Source organism: Metarhizium robertsii (assembly GCF_000187425.2).
Source record: "Metarhizium robertsii ARSEF 23 chromosome Unknown MAA_Scf_4, whole genome shotgun sequence".
Lineage (NCBI taxonomy): Eukaryota > Fungi > Ascomycota > Sordariomycetes > Hypocreales > Clavicipitaceae > Metarhizium > Metarhizium robertsii.
The window spans coordinates 3,496,299-3,512,101 of NW_011942182.1; the positions used below are offsets into that span (position 1 = coordinate 3,496,299).

At 53.1% G+C, this 15,803-nt stretch overlaps 4 protein-coding genes across 4 annotated transcripts; 1 reads left to right on the forward strand and 3 right to left on the reverse strand.

Moving 5' to 3' along the window:
* Positions 1-2,666: 2,666 nt before the first annotated feature.
* On the reverse strand, positions 2,667-3,557 carry MAA_03174 (uncharacterized protein; the record flags this gene model as incomplete). The annotated part of the gene is made up of 1 exon (XM_007821172.1): positions 2,667-3,557. The coding sequence occupies one exon, from the start codon at positions 3,555-3,557 to the stop codon at positions 2,667-2,669; it is 891 nt and encodes a 296-aa protein (XP_007819363.1).
* A 1,067-nt stretch (positions 3,558-4,624) lies between these two features.
* MAA_03175 (ATG C terminal domain-containing protein) lies at positions 4,625-11,236 on the reverse strand (the record flags this gene model as incomplete). The annotated part of the gene is made up of 3 exons (XM_007821173.1): positions 4,625-4,639; positions 4,700-10,999; positions 11,063-11,236. The coding sequence occupies 3 exons, from the start codon at positions 11,234-11,236 to the stop codon at positions 4,625-4,627; spliced, it is 6,489 nt and encodes a 2,162-aa protein (XP_007819364.1).
* A 1,618-nt stretch (positions 11,237-12,854) lies between these two features.
* On the forward strand, positions 12,855-14,626 carry MAA_03176 (flavin containing amine oxidoreductase; the record flags this gene model as incomplete). The annotated part of the gene is made up of 4 exons (XM_007821174.2): positions 12,855-12,884; positions 13,056-13,641; positions 13,698-13,990; positions 14,051-14,626. 4 exons carry the CDS (start codon positions 12,855-12,857, stop codon positions 14,624-14,626), a joined length of 1,485 nt encoding a protein of 494 aa, XP_007819365.2.
* Positions 14,627-14,807: 181 nt separating this feature from the next.
* On the reverse strand, positions 14,808-15,560 carry MAA_03177 (dynactin subunit p25; the record flags this gene model as incomplete). Its single annotated transcript, XM_007821175.2, has 1 exon — positions 14,808-15,560. The coding sequence occupies one exon, from the start codon at positions 15,558-15,560 to the stop codon at positions 14,808-14,810; it is 753 nt and encodes a 250-aa protein (XP_007819366.2).
* Positions 15,561-15,803: the final 243 nt, after the last annotated feature.

Consider the following 15,803-nt stretch of genomic DNA (forward strand, 5'->3'; position numbering starts at 1 on the left):
AACAAATCGCCCAAGATCTATTCTACTTCTTCTCTTGTTCTCTTGCTGGTCCCATTCACACTATTGGAATCGGTCAATCTGCAAGTCTCGTGTATTATGCAGGCTCTGTGTGTGGCTGGCTGTTGTTGCCATATTCGGATACACATGCTTCAAAGGCGTGTGCCACCGACTCTAGGGGAATGAAGTTATTGGATGGATTATATCACTTATTCACAGTCACTTTGCATCACGTACCGTTGAATTAGATGGTAGATGTGCTGTAAATACTTTACCCTGTAACACGCAAGTATACTACCATCGCTACTACCGAGACCGTCTGTTTCGCGAAATACCGAGGAATTTTCAAGATTTTCGTGCAACCAACTATATGCTGGAAACCATGTTGTTTGTGTACAAGGGCGCTTGCGGTGGTGGTTATGGTAGCATCACATTGTACGGCATTACAAAGCACCACGAGTCCTGAAGCAGTGTATCCCGTGTCATGTGCGTAAAACAAACCTCCGGTATGCTTGCTTTTTTTTCGCGGGCGATATTTACGGGTTTTATTGGTTCTTTTTGCAGGCCAAATCGACACCCTAGAACAGAGCAGATGAAACACGAAATATGGAGCAGCTGCACGTGTGAGGTTAACTAGCATTAACGAAATTCGAGACAGGGACGGGGGGGTCAATTCAACCTTTGAATCTAGATGTCGTATTGTGAGTCACAGCGTAGGGACTGCATGTAAGCACAACCGAGCACTCCGGATGGTGCTGCCTTTCCCCCTCTTGCCAGTGTTACCAACCACTAGCATCGTGCATCGACCAGCATGGAGTACGTCTTTTACTTGCAGCGCTGGCGTGCATTCGTAAAAGAAAACTCATCTCCCACCTTCTGTCCGTCGACCAGAGCCTAGATGGCGCAAATTATCGGCGCTGAAACGCGAAGGATGCCAAGACGTGCTTGAAATGTTTTGCAGGGGACCGAACGTGTGGATAAACTATCCAGGGTGAGGTGCAGAGCTGCGGCGTGAGTGTAACCTGGGCATTGCATTTACTAAGCCTATTATGCAAGATGGTGAAGCTGCGTTGGCTTATTGTCTACCAACACTGCAGAGTAACCGTAATCCTGTCTTGATACAAATATGCATTACTGCCTCGGGCAGAGAAAATGGTTAGCTTGCAGCAGCAGAGCCAATATATTCCTTTTGTTGTGATCCGAACACGCGACAGCTTTACAGGAGTCTTTTTACCTCATCTCAAAACCAATATGCATGTGCCGTCTCCAGGTGGCTCACCGACGTCGTAAATTGTGCCGTGAGCGCCACTACATAGGCCTATTGGCTACCAAGAATACGATGCATATCGAAATCTGCTTGGTAAGAAGGGTGTAGTGGTAGAGCCGCTCCATCGACATGGACCGACTGGAGAAATTTGGAAGGATTTCAAAGCTTGGCCTAACCACTGAGACATGTGACACGGAATGGCAATGTCGGTGAGCACTCAGCACGTAAGCCAACTGCGGTTATGGTGTGCATCATGCAAGAAGTAATACGCCTCGCGGCACGGCACGGCTCGGCACAGCTCGGAGCTCCTCGTGGCTTATTCGTCCAGGAATCGCTGGAGTGAGACAGGGTGGTTACTACGGTGGGCAACTGTCCAATTAGAAGACTAGATAAATTCATAGTCAAACATGCTGATACAGGAGCCAAGTTTCTGTTGCCCTCTTCCTTTTCACGCCCTCAACTGTGCTTTCGGCAGCGTACTACAGCTGCTCGGATATTGGGCCGTGTATGGCGCCATCGGGCCGTGACGTGGTCACTCCACACTCGTTTTGCGCATTTCTGTGTTGTACCGCTTTCAAGTTGTCGGCTTGACCGAAGGTAGTCACTGGTGTCTGAGTTAGACCTGTAATCCGGGGGAGCGGGGTTCTTGAACCGCCACCTTGCAAGGCTGGCTGCATTGAAATGCCTCAAGAGGGGTCGAAGACAGAAGTAGAAGTCTCCATTGCAACAATGAGCTGGCGGATGAATAGCGCAAATCCGGCCGATTATGTAGGCGTTAGGATCCGACATGGCCGACAGCTATGTATTGACTGTCGAGGGCTTGAGGTGCGCAAAACTTGACACCAAACCAGTAAGCTCTCCTATAACAAGGCTTTCTTTCCTATCTATGATTCCACGAACCGCATTGGGCAGCAATGTTGGTCTGTACCCGGTGGCGGCCCGGAGAAGTGGAGCATGTCCCGGCCGGCCGGCCTCGGATACGGTGGATCGCGCCGATGCACTCCGTCTTTAGTACTTGTCAATGTTAACAGACTCGAAGAGTCACGTCAACTAGTTGTATCGATACGTCTACGGCGCTCATTCAGCAGTCGGGGCACTCGGACACCTCAGACTCAGCACTCCCAGCCTATAACGATCAGACACTTTAATTTATAACGACACCTTGCTTAAAGAACACACATGTTGCACCCATTTAACTAATTCAATGAAACCATGGCAAGAGCATGAATAACCAACCATGAGGAAGAGGAAACGGTTCGCCTTCACGATATACTAGCCGAGTGAGCACATTCCAGACTCGCCAGACTCCATTCCGAGACTCGCCGTCCCACCCTTTCCCAGCGTCTGCAATAATAAAAAAGTCGAGATTCAATCAGACTAGAGCAACTGACGCCCAGGCCAACTAGTACGTGCAAGGCATAATACCCGCCCGACCACCATCCGTAAGCAACACGTTCCCATCCACATAGCCACCAGCCCTACTCACCAGGAACAAGACAGCACCAGCCATGTCCTCCTCGCTGCCCACCCTCTCCAGCGGCACAAGACTACCAGCAAGACTCCCCTCCCTCCGCGGATCCTCAGTGTCTTTCATAAAACCCACATTCTCCGTCATCTCGCTGGGGTAAAACCCCGGAGCAATGGTATTCACCCGAATCTTATACGGCGCCAACAGCGTCGCAAGCTGCTTGGCCATGTGCCCCGCGCCGGCCTTACTCGCCCCGTAGGCAAAGCTCGCCGCCGGCCGACGAGCAAACGCCCCCAAGGACGTCACCACCACGACCTGCGACTTCTGCGGCACCCCGCCGCGCCGGTTCCCCTCGTCGAGCAGGTCGAGAAACGCGACCGTGGTGTAAAACACCCCCGTGACGTTGACGTGGAACGACTGCGTAAAGTGCTCCGTGGTGTGCTGCCACAGCCCCTCCTGGAGGTCCTTGATGTCGAGCTTGTCCCGCGGGTTAAGGTACTGCGAGGCATCTGCCGTGCTGACGCCGCTGTTGGCAAAGACGACGTCGCAGTAGCCGCAGTCTTGGCGCACCTTGTCTGCCGCCGCGCGCAGCGCCTCCTTGGACGTCACGTCGCAGACGATGGGCGTCATGTTTTCCGGGTGGGAAGAGGTCGCCTTTGTGGTTTCCAGCGATGCCGCGCGCCGCCCGAGGATGTACACCCTCTTTGCGCCGTTGGCCACCAGCGCGTGGGCGGTGATTCTGCCGAGGCCGGAGCCGCCGCCGGTGATGACGGCCACGAGGTTGTCGACCCTGAACAGGGTCTGGGAGTCGTAGCGCGTGGCCATTTTTTTTTTTTTTCTCGGTGAGGCTGGGTGTGATTGCTGATGGGAGCGCAGGCCAGCAGAGAGGAGATGGAGTTGCAAACTTGCCAATGTCAGCTGCGGGGCAAGAGGTGCCCAGAAAGCCTACATATATTGCATGACAAGATGATGACATCTGGAGTCGATGTATGCGAGAGATGGGTGGGGTTGATCTCTTGTGGGACGACATCGGGAGCTTCGGGCATCGGTTAATACGGCATCGAGGCTGCTTGCTCTGCCCAATGCCATGAGAGCTGGCTACTTGATCAGTCACATTCGCTCAAGGGCCGCTGTTACACCGACGTCACGTTGCCATCAAGGCGCGGGCCGCACCTTGAGCCCGATCGGCGATGATAGCTGCCCAATGGCTCGAGACCTAGTTGAGGCCTTGGGCTCGCTTGCTCACCTGCTTGATATAAATAAGCGTCATCCGCCCTTTGACGCCTTGAGAGAGCCAAGGACCTTTGATATTGAAGCGAATTCGTATTCAGCTAATAAATCGCTTTAATACCAAAGATCCTTGGTTTTCTCAAGACCTCCAAGGGCGGATAACCCTTACTTCTACCAAGCAGTGGTAAGCAAGCGAGCCTGGAAGCCCAAGGCCTCAACTAGGTCTCGAGCCCTTGTGTAACTATCGTCGGGTTCCAGACCCGTGCCTTTATTCCAACGTTACGTCCGTGTAACAGACGCTCACTCGGGCAGCGACCTCGGATAAGACGGACGAGTATGGCAGCTAATATAGCCCAGGCACTACTAAGGAAGAATTCAGTCTGACCACCGTTTATTTTGGTGTGAGAGAGGAGCAAAAGAGTTGGATTTTAATTCTAAATAAGTGGGAAATATATATGATATTAGACGGTGGTTACTAAAGGGTATAACTAAATCACCTTGGAGAAAACACATCCAAATCTTGCTCCACTCTAAGCAGCACCTCCAAAGCCGCACCGACGCCAAACAATGCATACACACATAAAGGAAAAAATAAAAAGAGGGTGGCAATAGTCGCTAGTTATGTCATTGCTCATATGAAAAATGGTCTTCGCTCCAAATGCTTAATGTTTGTATTTCTAATTCATCAAGTTAGCACTCTAGCATGGTCAAACAGTAGAGCGAGCGAGCAAACTTACCTCGCTAATCCGCCGCTTGTTATCCTGGTCCAAGGCATTGGTCGCTCCCATAAGTGTCTGTCCTATGGCCTTGGTCACACCAACGGCGGGCCGGAATATGATGGTTGGCGCTCTCTTCCACATGACCTTGGCAGCACCACTCGCTGATTGTGTTGCCATGACCTCGCCAGGCACTGCGATGATGGCATCCCGTGCCAGGTTGACGTCTCTTGTGAGCGACCTAAATCCACCGCGGATGCCCTGCAAGACACCTGCGGGTTGGTCCGCATACAATGATATGTGTTTCTTGTCTTCCGGGTCCACGTCGTCATCCTCCCAACTGCCTTCTGCCTGACCACGCTGGGTGAGCATGTCTTCTGCTCCCTGGAGAGCATACTGCGTTCCAACAGCAAGTTTGGCGCCGAGTTTGACAAGTTCTGTGCCAGTCGTCTTGGCAAATGCCACTGCTCCTTTTGAAATACTTCGTATGACCCTACCATCCTTTCGGTATTCTCGCAAAGGAATCTCAACCAAGTCTTTGAACCCGCTGCCAATATTTACGAGAGATCGAACAGGCGCAAGTCCAGCTACAACTCCAGGTAGCTGATTGTTTCGGACATCCGGCATCCAAATGTCATTTAATGTTTTGCCAAGGCGATCAAAGCCTGCAACGCCGTAAATGATGGTGTGACGGAGAACCATTCGGGACTCTTCCAGCACGATGAAGTTCATAAACTCGGTGGTGTGACCAGATCGCAGGCCGCCATAATCAACCCTCTTCGGCTTGAAGTCGAGCTTGACTGGAATGTCCATCACCTCCGCGCGCTGAAGGAAGGGGACATCACTTGGCGATGCATGAACAGGTACTTTATCGTCCTTGAACTCAAAGAACCGAGTAATGAAATCCAGGGCATCTTGATCCACATGCAGTCGTAGTGGCAAGACTGTTGCACGGAGGACGATTTCCGAGGCAGCCAGTTCTGCAATCGGCTTAACATTCAGCAGTTCAATGTGGATCATGCTGGTGCCCATTTCACGTTCCCCGTGATCTTGGTCGTATGTCGCGAACTTCTTCCATGTCGATGTAGGGACGTGATCGAAAATATCGAAATTTTGAACCCGGGCGTCGATACTGCTGACCGTCTCTACACCGCCAGCCGGGAACATGACCATGTCAACATTCACGCCCTGTAGCTCAAACGTGATTTTGTGGTGCTTGCTGCGATGTAGTCGCAAGCGTTTGGACTTGGGATGGCTGCGTCGTGCGGTTCGTGTCGTATTCATTGTCATGGCTGTTGTCGCTACAGACTCCGTTTCTGTCGCGTTATCATTCAGACCTTCATTGATGACCCGCGTTAGGTCCCGAGGATCACGGTTGGAGGGTATTTCAATGTAAATAGAGTTGAAGAGAAAATCTCCAATGGTTTCCTCATCATCAGTCTCCTCCTCGTAAACCTGCACACCGGATCGCCGAGACTGGCGCTCGGTAGCTTTCAGTTCCACATCCTCAACTGCCTTTGCAATGACATCGCGAGTGCCAGCCCAATCATACCCATCGAACAAGTTCCAGATAACATGCACGTCCCGTACCGAAACCTTGACAGGACTAGCATGTATGAGATTGGCAGGTGCTCTGTCATAAGAATTGTTGTTTGAGTTCCATACCATCGCTGCATGTTCTTCAGGCGTGTTGTCATCATAGAAGTTGTCATGTATCACCAGGTCGTCATTGCTCTGGGACAATTCACTATGAGACTGGCTGAATCCCGTTAACAAGACGCCTTCATTTGTATCTTCCATCAAAGCGTCCTGTGACGATTCCATGCTCTTTGTTGCGTCAAATAATTCTTCACCTGCTGATTGAGACCCATAAAACCTGGAGTCTACTGGGAGTAGTCTGCCACTCCCAAATTCATCTTCAGAGCCGCTTCCCACCATCTCTTGTGCTCCTGCAAAATCTTGGTCAAAGTCGTATTCACCTTCCGGCCGTCCAAATGCCTCAGCGGAGATGGAGGCTAGAAGATCTTGTACTGGGAGGACCTTTGTTCTGTATTTGTTCTCTTTAGAGGGCGGAGTCGGAGGCTTCAAGGCGTTGGCCAAGGTAATGAGCGTTTGTGTGGAGTCGGCACAGGTTTCCAGCACCAAGAGATCGTCTCGTACCTCGACTTCGATTTTTGTCTCGCTCTCCGGATCGGGGATGACGACAGCAACGACGCTTGCCGATGATATGTAGCAGATATCTACAAACCCAAGAGCGCAGAGTTCTTCTACCTGCGGAGAGACGGGAGACGACGATCGAACTCTTGGGCTTTCAGCCTGCCCTCCCATGCTCTGAATCTGTTTGGCGTCATCCGTTAAGAGAATGGAGGCCTTGTTAACGCCAACTGAAACTTTCGTCCTGCCGGTATTAGGCAATACAGCCTCCACGTGCGCATCAGTGAGTGCCACAATCATCTTCGATGGCAAACGGTAAGGGTTCAGTCCAATGACGCAATCTCGCAAAGCCAGGTCGAGAATCGTGGGTTTGTTGGGAGCTGCGGACTTCTCAGCGTTAGGTGTAGCTGGCCGGCCTGAAAGAGCTGTATGAGCTTGATCCCCCAAGTTTGCAACCGATGCTGCAAGACTAGCTTCAAAATCTTGCGGGGTAGCATCGCTTCCAAGATCGAGAAAGTCCATGATAGTGGCGACCCTGTATTCAAATCTCAGATCCTGGAGTTTGAGTTTTATAATGGGCTCGATCTCATCTCCAATCATTCGCACCATAAGAACCGGGCCGTTTGTTGTTGAATCTGGTGCGCCTTCTAAAAGACTAGAACCAATGAGTTCCTCATTCCTATTTCGCCGAACGTTGATACCGTGAACAGCAACAGCAATCAGAGATGGAACGGTAATTTGGCCAGCCTCGAGGCCTCGAATGTCGCAACTAATATGGCCAATATTTGGGACAAGTTCGCAATTGAGGGAGAGCTTCTGTACTCGGGTCAGTGTGAGCAGGCCAGGCCGGTCATCCTCTGGCAGATATTTGGCGACTGCTGCCAATTTGGCAATCTCCTCGCCAAGGGCTGGGAGGGCAGAAAGCTGGCCAATGTTCTTGACAGACACGTTAACGGTGTCCAAAGTTGCTCTCAACACAGAGCCTTTCCTCCTCTGTCGCAGGAGGGTGTCGACCATAACTTCATCATTCTCGTGGTCAAACTTGACTTTGGAGGGAATGATGAGCTCAAGCAGCTTTTCAAGGTCCGTGTCCTTTGGCGCCATAAGAAACTCTAGCCGCATGCCTCCGATTTCTGCACTAATGGCCGGGTCTGACAACGAATGCTTTAGATATGGCCCCGAAATGCGTAGTCTACTACAACCAATGCCAATACCTTCGTCCCTGCTGACGACCTTTAAAGCGCTGGTCTCGGCAGCTACGCTGCAATCTTTACCGACAAGTTCTATCAATGCTCCCCCGACTCTCAAATTGATCTTGTTCTGCGCTGAGGCTGACTTGTCTTTTGGATCAATTGGCGTGTCAAATCGAACGCCGCGGGGTTTTGGTGACAGGGTCTGTATAGACTTTGTTGTTGGTGATGGACTGGAAGTCATGGACGCGCTCATATTAAGAAAGCTGCTGAGTCCACCAAACCAGTCAAACGTCTCGTCAAGTCGCTGTAAATCGATCTGAATGACCAGCGGAAGTGTTTCCACATTTGTTCGAACGGTGTCTCCAGATTGCAGGATTTCAATGCCTATATCGTAACCGGTGGAAAGGAACGAGTCTCTAATAGATGTACTCATCTGTCTTGCGCCATCAAACGAAAGTATGTCGCCCCTTGCGTACCCGAATCGGAATTTTTCAAGCTCAATCTTCGTAAGCGTGTCGCCTTGCTTAGGCAAGGAGGGCCGGCTCGCCACCATGGAGACTTTTGTATCGACCGACACAGAAGCACATGAGAGCTTTAGATTGTTGAGAGTCATGTTGAGGAGAACTTCTTCGTCGACATTGATTAAGGGGAAGTCCACATGCGGGTGCGAAGGATTAATCAAGCCACTTAGCCTATTAAGAAAGTTGACTGTGATTTCCTCAGCAGAAATTTGCATGCGAGGCATGGCTGCTGCTTTCGAGTCTTGCCGTGTTGATACTGATGTTTGCCGTGAAGGCTGCTTGTCACTCTTCACGGCTTCAAGAAGCTTTTCCATTACCACAGCTAGCAAGAAGGCAATGGACGCATCAAAGTTGATGATGATCGGAGACAAGGTTATTTCTAGAGCCCCGGTTTTTCCAGAGTCTGGTGCTTCTTTATTAGCAGGCTGGAACTTCCCAGGCGATGAGGAGCTATGAATCGAAAATGCTCCAGGAGCCTGAGGATATATAGATGATTGCCCCAATGATTGTGACAGTCGGTTGAGCGATTCGGGGGAGTCGACATGAACATGAATATGTTGATGCTGTGTGGGAAGGTAGATTGAAATATTATGAAGCCGCATTATCTCCTTGACTAGCTTTGGTGGGCCTCGGGGGGTAGCATTGCCATCGTCCGCACATCGATCAGACGCAGGGCCAAGCGGCGGTTGTCGCACAGAGCGTGATGGTGATGTCCGACCGGATGCGGATGGCGACGGGGTGCTGTTGTCATCAGATGTAGTTTTCTTCCCGGTGGCAACGGGTCCCGGTTCTCCAGACTCGTGCGCGGACTGTACAAGAGGGTCAGGCAGCGTATCCATACTATCATCCCAGGCGCCTGGCATAGCTGGTGTCCTCGGCCGGGTATCTTCGGTTTGCAGTTCAATGGGCGTCCCAGCAGGTTGATCCACGTCGTCGATGGGTGTTACATCTGCCACATCTGTTGTCTCCCGTGTCTCTAAGTCGCGGGAATTTCCAAGATTCTGCTGTGCTTCGATGACCTGCGAATGTTGTAGCCCTTCAGACACTGTCATCTCCTGGGCCTGCGTTGTATCCTCGGGCATATCATCGGGCACCTCGGAAGCCTGCTCATCCACCAAGAGTATATTTCGTGGACCAGCAGTCTGTGAAAACGCACTCATATACATGCTCTCTGCTTCTTCATGAGTGTATACCTGCGATTGCGCCAAGTCGGCTACAGATGCAGACACTGACAGCAGCGGGCTTCTTGACGAAGACGCTTCGCTGTACAGGTCCGAAGAGGCCAGATGAGACGAGCCAGTTTCATGATACTGTTCGGCATGAACCAAATTATCGTGTTCAGCGGACACGCCTGGCTCTAGGAGATCACTAGCCGCCCGGGGCTGCATAGGTGACGTCATGCCCGATTCGATAATAGAATGAAAGAGATGCGATGATCTTGGAAATTCGCAGGAGTCGAGATATTTCGACGCACGGGGGGTTAGTGGGCCTTGTTTGTCCAAGTCGTCTTCGAGTTCTTCATCCAGGGCATGCTCCATATCCGATAAGTCATATGGTATCGCTAGTGCATCCTCGCTGTCACCAAGAGGGTAGTCTTGGCTATCTGAAGCTTCATCATCATCCGATAGGCGCTCCCGAAAACTTTCCTGGAGGGCTACCATAGGCGGTTCATGAAAACTGCCCTGTGACAGGAAAGTGGCTTGTCGAGAGGGTGGGTTTCTCGTCATGGCTGGTGAAGAAGCAAGGGATGGAGAGGCTGTCGATGGCGAACGAGTCAGCGAGGCAAAGGCACCGGCCTCGGATATCAAACATGCGCGGATACTCGAAAGCGAAACATGGCGCTTGCCCTCCTGGTGGACAATTTGCGCAGCGCCGCCATCTCCCCCTTGATCATCGGTGGTGATGCCTTCAACGTTGATCTGTCCCAAGGCAACCTGGAAGGAAACTGGCTCAAGCTTGGATGAATTCAACTCGGCAGGAACCTCCAGGTCCAGCTGGAACACAACGTTGTTTATGGAGATTTGCGTTCGGTCCACGATGCCCTGTAAAAAGTCCGCCAGAAATCCAGGCAGCGATAGCGGCTGTCCTGTGCCGAAGAATGGCGACTCGTCTTCGCTTCCATCCTCGCTCATGGTGACGGATGCGCCCAGATCGTTCGTTTCTGCAGCCAGTGCATCTTCCAGTTGCTTCCTTTCAGAAAATGACTCTGTTTCCAGAAAAGATTGCGCCAAGTCGGCCGTATTTGGAACCACAGAAGCTTCCTGAGTTGGCGTATTCAATGTCCGAGCCGTCTTGGATACATCACCCAGAACTTTTAAGCGGACGTGGACACCATCGACCTGGACGATAATGGGGCTCGTATAGAAGTCCATGGGTATAGTTATGCGGAGGAGAAGCACCTTGGCTTTGTCGAGACCGAATGTAGGCGGCAGGCTTAGTAGCTTTTGAAGCTTCTAGAAGCGGGCATTAGCAGGAGCAAAACACAAGACGAAGGATTAACTGAGCAACCAACGCACCTTGAGTTTGATGCCAACATCTCGGAATTCAAACACGGTATTCCTTCCTATTGCCAAATCGAGATTATCCATATCGAGAGCGTCGGCATCAAGCAGGTCGAGGCGCGACAGGGCATAGCGCAGCAGGCGTTTAGGCATGCCGGAGCCTCGAAACGACTGGAACAAGGTGGCCATGATGACTGGGTGACCGAAGGCAAAGGGCCACGAGGTGCGGTTGTGTACAGTTCGGGGGCGTGGAAGGCAGGCCGGCCGGCCGAGGACGTGACGCGAGTTTTGTAGGCGGTTCAGCGATGAGAGAAGCACGGAGTCGTCGCGAGATGACCAGGCTCTGTATCAAACGCAAACGCAAACGCAAACGCGGGGAGGAGGCCATTCATGGTGCGGGACTGCTGGGCCAGAGGGGTCGGGGTCGCCAGACACGTCGATGAGATGGAAGGCAAAGTCAAGGTCGATGGTGTATCGCGTGCATTTTGGTCGGCTGAAGAATAAGGTTCTGTGTTGATAAAACGGTTGTTGGGGCAAAGACACGCGAGGGCTGGAACATGGAAGGGGCGAGCACTAGACGAGTTGATGCCAGGCCGGACGCCTAGGCAGCTGCCGAGCCGGCATTGGTCGGTGGTGGTGGTGACATCAATGCACCAGGGACTTGACAAGTACGTACTGCCAGTGGACATGGGCCAGACATTGGACCTGGACCAACTTGACATCTGGAGTCTTGACGCTTCACTGTTCAGGTGGCGTCCGATCTGGCCGGGCTCCAGCCAGCACTGTCCAGATGCCACCAGACGTCCACGTCGAGTTCGCTGGGGCGCTAGTGACTCGAATATGGCACCATTGACCAGACTTGTTGTAGCTCAGGTGCCAGCTCATATCGATGATATGGATGGCTTTTGAAGCTCCATGTTCGCCCATGCACCAGACTGTCTCTGATTCAAGCCCACATGCCCATGTGTCCAGAGTGGGGCCGGCCATGGAGGCGTGATCACCAAGGCGCACGTCGAAGCATCAATCTCATCTTCACTTCACCACCTGACCAGCCCACTTTGCCCTTATGCATCAGCTGTTGGTCTTGACTACGCTCAGTGCTGGTGTCTGGTCCGGTTCAATGTTCATATACTAGACCTGGGTATGCAGATGCAGATGCCAACCCCGCCTACTAAGTGCATTCGTTCAATGTTCACTTCTCATTGCTACCTAGGCATGCACTCCGCATCCCGTCGTGCCCCCATCATCCCTTCCCTCATGGTTCAAACATCTGCAACCAACCCGTGCGTCTTCCTGCTGCCTGCACCACGTTTAAGCCGCGCACATCGGGCTCTGGCATCAAATCTCGGCCTTTATCTCCCTGTGTCCGTTCGGCCTCAATGCATGTGTGGTAAGCCCGTCTCTGCCTGGCCAACGAATGCCATTCCCGTCACCCCCCCACGACATCATGTGGCTGCGCACTGAATGAGCCACAATGGGAATCAAGATAGGGGTCGGCCACTTTTGCATCTCAACGGCCGACAGGAGTACAACTTGGTCCTATTTCCTCGCCTTCAACTATCTCCCCTCTTCAATTTTTTTTTTTTTCATCCATTTCCCTGAGAGTCACTCGAGTTACCCTCCTCCCATCCTGAGCGTGCAAGCGTGACCACAAAATCCCTCCATTCTAGATATGGATGCTTACTCGATATGCCGTACTAGCCCAGCCCTACGACATCCGTCGAGAATTTATGAAGATCTGAGAGCAGCTTTATTTGGCAGCTTCGTCGCCCAAAGTAGTTGTGTGGCATTCAATGACATGAACGATATGAGTCTTTCCGAGCCCCGCGCCTCCAAGGTATTATCGTGCCAAAACCAGTCTGCGCATCCAACTCATTTACCCCCCTCTTGTTTGGCTTTGGCATTTGCAGTAATTTACACACAGCCCGGAACCCCATCATGGCTGTGACATGAAGCAGTACTCCATGTCATCAATATGCTCAGTAGCTTACGCAGATTCTCTTCCTAGCGGCGCCAGTCATCCTCATCCAAACCCAGCATCGCAATCATTGGCGCCGGTCTGGCTGGCCTCCGCTGTGCCGATGTACTCGTACAAAATGGCATCAGGGTCACCGTAATCGAAGCAAGAGATCGCATAGGCGGCCGGGTGCATCAGGAAAGGCTCCCCGGCGGGCAGGCTGTTGTTGACCTTGGCCCCAACTGGATCCATGGAACCGACGACAACCCCATTCTCGACATTGCCAAACACACAAATACCGCCGCGGGAAGCTTGGACTCGAATGTGTGGGTGCATGATCATCTTGGCGACTTGATGTCACAGGAAGACGGCCAAAGATGCAGCGCCATGGTGTGGGACCTCGTTCAACAAGCATTTGAGCATTCCAACGCGCACGGCGCAGAGACTCACGCCGACAAGAGCTTGCTAGACTTTGTCCGTGAGAGGCTAACAGCCATGATCCCCGAAAGCGACGGAGAATTCGCCGAGAAACGGGAAGCCGTCCTTCGCCTGGCTGAGATGTGGGGGACCTTTGTTGGCAGTCCGGTTTCTCAACAAAGCCTCAAGTACTTTTGGTTGGAGGAGTGCTTGGAAGGAGGTATTCACACGTGTGAACTGCCACCAAACCTCTACTAGACACTGACTGTGCACCAGAGAACTTGTTTTGCGCCGGCACGTACAAGAAAATATTGGACCACATCGCGGCTCCCGCCATGGCCGGGGCGGATATCATGTTGAACGCCAAGGTGACGGAAATAACGCACCCGCCCCAGAGCGGCAACAAGGTCAAGGTGCAACTAGACGGCGGTCGTCATCTCCTCTTTGACGAAGTTGTCGTCACCGCACCGCTGGGCTGGCTGAAAAGACACCCAGAAGCATTCAACCCCCGCCTCCCGGCGCGGCTAACAAAGGCCATCGACTCAATTGGGTATGGGTGTCTCGAAAAGGTATGCAAGGAGTAAAACGACTCATTCAACCATCGGGCAGTCATCGCTGACCACGGCCAGGTATACGTCACCTTCCCTACAGCGTTCTGGCTCGTGGGCACCAAAATGAGCGGCTTCATAGAATGGATCACGCCGACCTACGCCCCTTCCAACCCGCGCCGCTGGCACCAAGATGCCTTTGAGCTCGGCAGCCTTTCCGCGCCGGACAACCACCCAACGCTGCTATTCTACACGTTTGGCGAGCAGTCGAAACACATGACGTCGACGCTGGCCCAACTGACAACCGAGGCCGAGCGGACGGCCTTCTTGACGGATTTTTTCCAGCCGTATTACTCCCTGTTGCCAAACTACTCGGCCGAGTCGTCGGATTGCCATCCCCTCGGGTTCCTTGCGACGGAGTGGTTAAATGACGAACTCGCAGGGAACGGAAGCTACAGCAATTTCCAGGTCGGCCTAGAGAACGGCGACAAGGACATTGAAATCATGAGGGAAGGGTTGCCCGATCAAGGGATTTGGTTCGCGGGCGAGCACACGGCGCCGTTTGTGGCAGTGGGAACAGCAACAGGGGCGTATTGGAGCGGTGAAATGGTCGGCAAGAGGATCATCGAGGCGTATGCTAGAGTAGAGAAAAGTTAGAAACACGACGCCATGAAATCCTATTCTTGTCGAAGAGCATCAAAGCCTCGTCTATATTCGTATTTTTAAACGCGCGCTCTCGGGGTATCAATAATCGGCACAACCAACAACACAAGCAACGATCCCATACGCCCACGTGCATGCAGCTTCCCTCGGACCGGCGGCACTCGTGCGCGGCCACCTACGCAGCCGGCTGCGGATTGTTCCCAACAGTCTTGTACATGTCGCGCAGCTCAAAGTCGTCCAAGGCGCCCTCGGGCAGCTCGCCGACGACTCTGGCCGGGCGGCCGGCGACGACGGAGAAGCTAGGGATGACCATGGAAGAGGGCACGACGCTGCCGTCGAGGATCTTGACGTAGTCCTTGACAATGGCGAACTCGTTGACGGCGCAGTCGCGGCCGATGGACACGTGGTTGCCGACGGTGGCGGCCTGGACGACGGTGTTTTGGCCGACAAAGACGTGGTCGCCCAGCCGGAGGGGCATGTAGGTGTAGACGCCCTTGTAAAGGCGGCCGGGGGGCCGGAGGAGCACGCCGCGCGAGAGGAAGCAGTAGCGGCCGATGGCGACGGCGGTGGAGCTCGTGGGCGCCGAGGATGACGAGGGCGCGGTGCGCACCAGGTCGCCGCGGATCATGACCTCGGGCTGGATGACTGTCTTGCCGCCGAGCATGATGTTTTGCGTGCCCACGAGGATGGCCTTGCGGGCGACCTTGTTGCCCGTGTCCTGTGCGGAGGCGGGGGAGTTAGTTGGGGATTGTGGGAGGGGGGGGGGGGTAGGGAGGGCGAGGTACGGTTTCGATGTAGTCGCCTTTTGCTGGGCGGCGCGACATGGTGGGTTGTCGACGGGCGTGACGGCGTTGATGATGGAGATTGTGTGCGGCTTGGTGTTGAAGGGGACGGTGACAGTCGAGTGGGTCGTGAGTGCGAGGTCCATATTGCATACTGTGCGACACGCCCTTTTCTCTATGGAACTGATCTGGAGTGACTTGCGTGCAACTCGGCTACTTGCACGCGGCGCAAAACGAGCAGCGAAAGGGAACCAGCTGCCCGTCACGGTGGTATCCTCGATTGACGGATGCCGGTAATTCTTTGTCCTTGGTCAACTGACACGCCCTCTGCAAAGTGCGGTTCGTCGGGCACATGAACTCGTCACCCCAGTTGGCGATGCCGAAACCCA